Source organism: Galeopterus variegatus, unplaced genomic scaffold, assembly GCF_000696425.1.
Source record: "Galeopterus variegatus unplaced genomic scaffold, G_variegatus-3.0.2 Scaffold5053, whole genome shotgun sequence".
Classification (NCBI taxonomy): domain Eukaryota; kingdom Metazoa; phylum Chordata; class Mammalia; order Dermoptera; family Cynocephalidae; genus Galeopterus; species Galeopterus variegatus.
This window is the reverse complement of record NW_007731164.1, coordinates 1-6,161: the sequence shown is the minus strand read 5'-3', so window position 1 is coordinate 6,161 and position 6,161 is coordinate 1. Positions and strand designations below refer to the sequence as shown.

Genomic DNA, 6,161 nt, shown 5'->3' with positions numbered 1-6,161 from the left:
GTCTCACAGCTGATCACGAACGCATCCAACGAGGGGCCACCGGGCACCTCACACCTGCAGGTCTCGCACAGGCTAGAGGAGACCACAGCGCCAGGCTGGGGAGAATCAGGGCATCAGTGAGTTCGGGCCTGGGGCAGACCTGCCTCCTGCCCCCACTGGACTGTTGCCACACCGTCCCGGATGTCCCTGCCAGGGTCTGTCCCTACCAGGCTGACCCTTGGTGGTGCCTCTTGGTGCAGAGACCATAGCCCAGGGCCCCTATCATCTCCCCATGCTGAGCCTCCATGGCGAGGGTGCCCTTACAGGTCATATGCTCTGGGTGCCCAGCTCTCCCTGAAGATGCTGAGGAAAGGTGAGCCCATATCGACACCTCTGGGGTCCTGGGGCTGGCCTCAGGCCTCAGCCACACCAAGCTGTGGGCTTTGTCTGCAGAGACTCAGTTCCCCGATCCTGATGGGAGTTCTGTGCCGAGTCTGCAGGAGCTCAGAGCCCCCAGCTGCCCCCAAGTCTACCCAAGCTCCAAGTGCTGGCAGGAGAGCCCAGGAGCAGCTGCGGGGGCCTGAGCCCCGGCTGGTTCTTACCTGGTACAGAGTCCCGTTGACACTGCAGGCCGTCCAGTCTGTGCAGGAGAAGACAGGGAGCTGCAGCCCACACTTCCCTGCACCTGCCCACCCCTCTTCTCCCCGCCCCAGCCTCCTGGACGCCCCCAAACCCTGAGGCTCACTGCTACTTTGTCAGGCCTTAGTCACACCAGGGCTCAGCCCAGAGCGACAGGCCAGCAGTAGATGAGCTCAGCTTTTTCCGGCTGAGCCCTGGAGACCCTGGCCTGTTGCGCCCAGTGCAAGGGTCAGGGACACTCACTGCAGTATTGGACTGGGCAGCAGGTCCCCTCCTCATATGTCAGCACCTGGTTTGAGCCCTCAGGACAGTCCGCAGGCTTGGGGCAGTAGCTGACGTTGCAGGCTGTGGGGGAAGGGGGCAGTCAGGGGTCTGTACCCCTCTCTGCACTTGCTACCACCTGGCCCAAAGTCCTGCTTCCTAGGGGGCTCCAGGACCGCAGGCTGCCTGGTGGGCCCACACGGGAGGCTCTGGTAAGCCTGGGCAGAGGAACCCCCCAGACATCCTGGAGCATGTCTGCTGGTGTGTCACCCGATGAGGCTGCACGGAGGGACCAATCGCTGGGAGGGGGTGGTCTCTGGGGAGCTCTGCCTCCCATGGGACAGTCGGGCAAAGTCAGTGCCTGCGTGACCCCTGCAGGGGAGTACTTCCCATCCCACTCCCACCCAGTGAGGGGCTCACCGCAGCTGTACTGGGGACAGCACTGGTTGGCCAGCAGGGCTGCAGGCACTGCCACAAAGCCGGGCAGGGGGCAGGCGGGGGGCAGCGGGCAGGACTTTCTGCGGCAGGCCGTGGTCTGAGAGCCCCCTTCGCAGGTGCACTCCTGGCAGCCGTCGCTGATGGAGTGGCCTGGCTGTAGGGGGCGGGACACGGGGGCCCGGCCCATCAGTCAGCTGCCTGGCCAGGGGAGCTGCACCAGGCCGGCTAGCACAGGGTGGGGGTGGCTGGAGGTGGGGACGTGCAGCCCACCACTGGGGGGGCCTGGGGAAGAGGCTTCAAAAGTGTGGGCGGTGCCCAGGGTTGGCCTGAGGAAGCCAGAGGAGGTGGGAGGAGGCTGTGCGGGGACCTGCCTCCCTCCCTCCAACTCTCACCTTCACGTGTCCAGCAGGGTGGGAGGGTGTCCCCGGGAGGGGAAGGGCAGGGAAGGCACCCCCAGGTCTTGTTGAGGAGCCTGTTCCTCTCCCTGCCTGTCCTCGGAGCCTCTGGCACCGAAAGGAAGCCCTGGCCCCTCAGCCTTGCCTTGGCCGTGTCTGGGGCCTGCATCTCGGGAGCCCCTCCCGAGGCCCCCAGGCCACACTCACCTCTACCAGCCTTCCGTGGGGCCCCAGGCACCCTGGAGGGAAGAGATCATGAGGTTACAGCTGGGCAGCTGCAGCGGTGGGGGGGCAGGGTGAACCCCAGGGGCCCCGCCCCACCCCCGCACAGCACCACGCCCCCGCCTGCCCATGGGGTGCGCACAGCTGCAGGCCTGGGGCACGCAGACGTTGATACTGGTGCTGAAAAGGGTCTCGCCGTCGGGACAGAAGCAGCCTTCTGTGAGGGTGCCAGCCTCCTGAAGAACCCTGTGGGGGAGCGGAGCATTGGCCGGGACCCCACCCTTCCCAGGGTGGGAAGATCCCTGGCCTGGGACAGCCGCGTGGGGCCCGTGGGCGGACCGGGGGGCACATACAGGAGGCTGGTGCTGTCATTTCTGTAGCAGTACGAGGTGTTGGATGGGCCACAGGCCTGGTACACCTTGTCAGCAGGGCAGGTGAACACTGTGGGGAGGAGATGCCATGCCTGAGGGGCCAGGGTGACACCAGGCTGTGCCTCTGGACCCAGCCTCCACTGAGACTGACACGGGCTGCGTTGGGAGTACGTGGGCCACCCTCGGTCCAGTCTTGGTGGCCTGGAATCAGCCCCTCTAGCCCCGCCACTGCCTGACTGTGACCCTGGCACCTGGCACCCTGGGCCGCAGGTACCCAGACTTAGATAGCCCCTCCTTTCTCTTCAGGGAACCAGAAGTGCTCTACCCTGGGGCCGGCCACCTCCTCCTCCAGGAAGCCCACCCTGACCACTGAGCCCACCCACTGATGGCCTGGCGTGCCTGCCCCCCCTCACAAGGGCTTGGCGCCCTGAGGACTGGCACTCACAGCATGTGCCATTGGTGTGGTCCCTCCAGTCGATGCAGACGCCGGAGGACGTGCAGAGCGAGGCGTACAGCTCCAGGCTGGAGCACACCACCGCTGAGTCGTTCATGTGGCAGTGGTCGAAGACACAGCCTTCATAGAACGGCTGCGGGGGGATCACTGCGTGGCACGGTTCGAAGACCCTGCGGACGGGGATGGATGGGTGGTGGGTGCAGCTCCTGACATCCCCTCCCTGACCACCAACTAGCCCCACAGTGGAGGTTTCCAGACATAGGTGTAATAGATGTGGCCCCTCCCTGGGGAGGACCCGGCTGGAGGTGGCTCTGTGCCAAGTCTGCCTGCCGTCTAGGACAGGGAATGTTCTGCAAGGTCTGGGCGTGCCAGGGCGGGAGGCTGGTGGGCACAGACCAGATTTTTCTCCACCTGCTGCTGCCCAGGGCAGTGACCCATGCCCACGGGGACACAGTGGGCCAGCAGAGAGCTGCAGAGACTGACCACCTGGCCACCATTGAGCAGTGACCACTCTGCCTGGAGCCCTGAGGATGCACGTGCGGCCGTGGTTTGGCCTGTCCCACGGGCAGCTCAACCCGCCTCGGGGGCCCTGCACAGGCTTCTTCCCCGCCAGCCTTGGGGAGGGCAAGGTCAGCGGGCTCCCGCCCAGCACTGGATTCTTACTTGCTCAGGATCAGCTGGCAGATCGGCGCTTGCGGGCACGTGGTAGGCGTGGTTGTGGGCTCAACCGGGGTGGGCCCAGTGGTGGTGGGCGTGGGGGAAGTCCCGAGGCAATATGGCTGGTCAGGGTTGGCCACCCTCCAGTGGCTGGCCATCTTGGAACAGGAAGTGGCCACCATGCCCCCGGGCAGGCGGCATTCGTCCTTCTTGTCGTTGGTGCAGGTGCCTGGGCAGATGCAGTGGCAGTCAGGCCCGCTGGGCAGCACAGCTGGCCGGCCCCCAACCCTGCCGCAGGGCTTGGTGTCCCCAGACTGTGGCTCGGGCCTGGCTCTCAGGGTCGCCCCTCCAGAAATGCGCTGTGATACCCGCCTGGCCCTGAACCTCTCTGTGCTTCTCTTTCTCCCGAGAAGCCAGAATGGGGGCGGTTCCTCTTGTTGGGGACAGGTGAGAGCCTCAGGCATGTGGCTTGGGGTGCCCAGCACATTCCTGGTGCAGCCGGAAAGCAGACCCCAGGCAGGAGTCACCCCAGACACCACCCGCTTTAAACCAGGCCCTGCCCAGGGCGAGCTGGGGTGGGGGCTCACCGCACTGCCCCTCGGTGTTGTTGGTAAACTTGCTGAAAGGCACCTCCACCGAGAAGATGAGGCCGGTGAACATGACCTGGACGCCGATGTCTGGGATCGTCACGTACATCTTGATGCCAATGCGGGAGACGTCAATGCCGTTCTTCTGGAAGCCAGGGCTCACCACCTTCTTGTTGAAGATGATCTGGGCATGGACGCAGCCGGTGGAGGACGGAACGGCGGGGCAGACAGGTGGTCAGCCACTGCCCAGGGCCCTGCCCGAAGACCCCCTGCCCACCAGAACCCACTGGGGATGTCCCCACCTGGTTGGTCATCACCCCGTTCACTGGCCTGCGGGTCAGCACCACCCGGTCCTGGTGGTACTCCACGATGATGGACTGGGGACAGGAGAGCCCGTCCTCGGCGTCGCAGAAGTAGTTGTCGATGAGCACACGGAAATGGCCGTACACAGGCACGATCTGCTGCACCAGCACGTAGGTGCAGTTGTCCAGGAACGTGTAGTAGGTGCCATCGAAGGTGATGTAGTGGGGGTCACCCCAGCCACTGCACACACCTGTCAGGCACCAGGGTGGCCTTACGCTGGGCCCAAGTCACCACGAGAGGCTTGGGGGCCTCCCTGCACTATGCCCTGTGGCCCTCCCAATGGGTCACATCTGCCTGCATAGCCATGGGCATGTCCAGCCATCCCGGACCCCTCCTGTGTCCGGCCTCTGTCCCACTGGCCCCTGTCCCTCCCCACACCCTGTTCTGGCTGCTCACACTGGCAATGGTAGTCCTGGCAGCAGCCGTCTTGGCTGGACACCTTCACAGCCGGGTAGCCATTGGCGCAGGTGGGTTTCTTCACTTGGGGGCACTTGCGGGGTCTCACAGTGATGGTGTTGTTGCCTTCGCAGGTGGCCTGAGAGCAGTTGGGCATGTCCCAGGTCTCGCCTCTCTGTGGAAAAAAGTGCAGTGGTAGAGTCTGAACCATCTCCAGCCTCGAGGGACTGCTCCTTAGTTCACAGGGCTTACCATCCCCGTGGTGCCATGTGCAAACAAGGGAATGGTGGCTGTGCCATTGGAACATACGTTTAAGCCCCAGCCTCTCCCTGGACCCCCCCATCAGCTGCCCAGCTACATCAACCCAGAGTGCCGAGTGCCCAGGGAGTCTCTGGTGAGTGGAGGTTGCCCCGTCCCCAGCCATCCGGCCAGGCCCACGGCATCAACCACCTGGTCTGGGCCCTGGTCATCGTCGACCAGCAGAGTTACCCAAATGCTGAGCAGGCATGCCCTTCTGGAAGTCTCAGGGGACCCAGCCCACTGCATCCATGCAGGGCCATATCCCTATGGTCAGCCAGCAGCTGCCGGGACCAGCAACACCCATGAGAACTTGAAACTGAAACTTAATTGCAAAGACGCTTGAGGTCCCTGCTGCATTCCCTGAGCCCCCAGAGCTGGGGGACGGTGGGGGTTACCTTTCTCGGGGGAATTGTATTTGGGCAACCCCCTGTAGTGACAGGAGCAAAGGTGGAGGTCCCCACAGAGGTTGTGGCTGGAGTGGGGGGCGGCGTGGTGGAGGGACAGTCCTGGTCCACCCTTCTGATCACTTGGCAGTCCTGGTTGCACAGGGCATGATAGCAGTGGCCAGTGAGGTCTGTCTGGCGGTAAATGACAGATCCTGAAAGACCAAGTGGCGCAGTGACGTTAGCACAGCTGTGCTTGGGAAGGCACCCCCCCAGCAAACGAGTGATCTGTTCTAGGAGGGCACCCTTACAGACGCAGGGAAGTGGGACGAAAATACAAAAGAAAGGTGATGGCCATTTTGAGGAAAAAATTAAGTCCATGCCCCAAAAGAGCAAAGGCTCCTCTCATCTCTATAGAACTATGGCTTTCCACAAATGGCCCCATTGTGACCAGGGCTGACTCAACCCTAACAGCACAGGGGAGACCCACATACCCGCGCGGTAGAGCTGGCCAGAAACACTGCAGAAGCAGCTTCGATGAGAGGAAGCTGTAGAGCTGGGCCACCATGGGGCAGAAGAGGACGGTGCCAGAAATGAGGTCTTGCTGGGTGAAGTCACGTACGGGATCATGGAGGAGAGGGGGCAGCCTTCAGGGGTCTTGCAGCACAGCACGCGCACCTCGTAGTTGAGGCACATCTTGGGAGATCCTTGCTGGT

At 63.4% G+C, this 6,161-nt stretch overlaps 1 protein-coding gene across 1 annotated transcript in view; it reads right to left on the bottom strand.

Annotated features, from left to right (window-relative positions):
• LOC103604254 (mucin-5AC-like) overlaps positions 1-6,153 on the bottom strand; it is a gene marked incomplete at its 5' end in the record, with an annotated part of 9,084 nt that extends 2,931 nt beyond the window's left edge. Inside the window, 14 exons of the mRNA XM_008588816.1 lie at positions 55-95; positions 582-619; positions 862-963; positions 1,300-1,471; positions 1,920-1,951; positions 2,077-2,180; positions 2,288-2,375; positions 2,751-2,929; positions 3,423-3,645; positions 4,004-4,187; positions 4,306-4,556; positions 4,763-4,937; positions 5,458-5,660; positions 5,940-6,153. Coding sequence (XP_008587038.1) covers positions 55-95; positions 582-619; positions 862-963; positions 1,300-1,471; positions 1,920-1,951; positions 2,077-2,180; positions 2,288-2,375; positions 2,751-2,929; positions 3,423-3,645; positions 4,004-4,187; positions 4,306-4,556; positions 4,763-4,937; positions 5,458-5,660; positions 5,940-6,153 — 2,006 coding nt within the window. The remainder of the gene's footprint in view (positions 1-54; positions 96-581; positions 620-861; positions 964-1,299; positions 1,472-1,919; positions 1,952-2,076; positions 2,181-2,287; positions 2,376-2,750; positions 2,930-3,422; positions 3,646-4,003; positions 4,188-4,305; positions 4,557-4,762; positions 4,938-5,457; positions 5,661-5,939) is intronic.
• Positions 6,154-6,161: the final 8 nt, after the last annotated feature.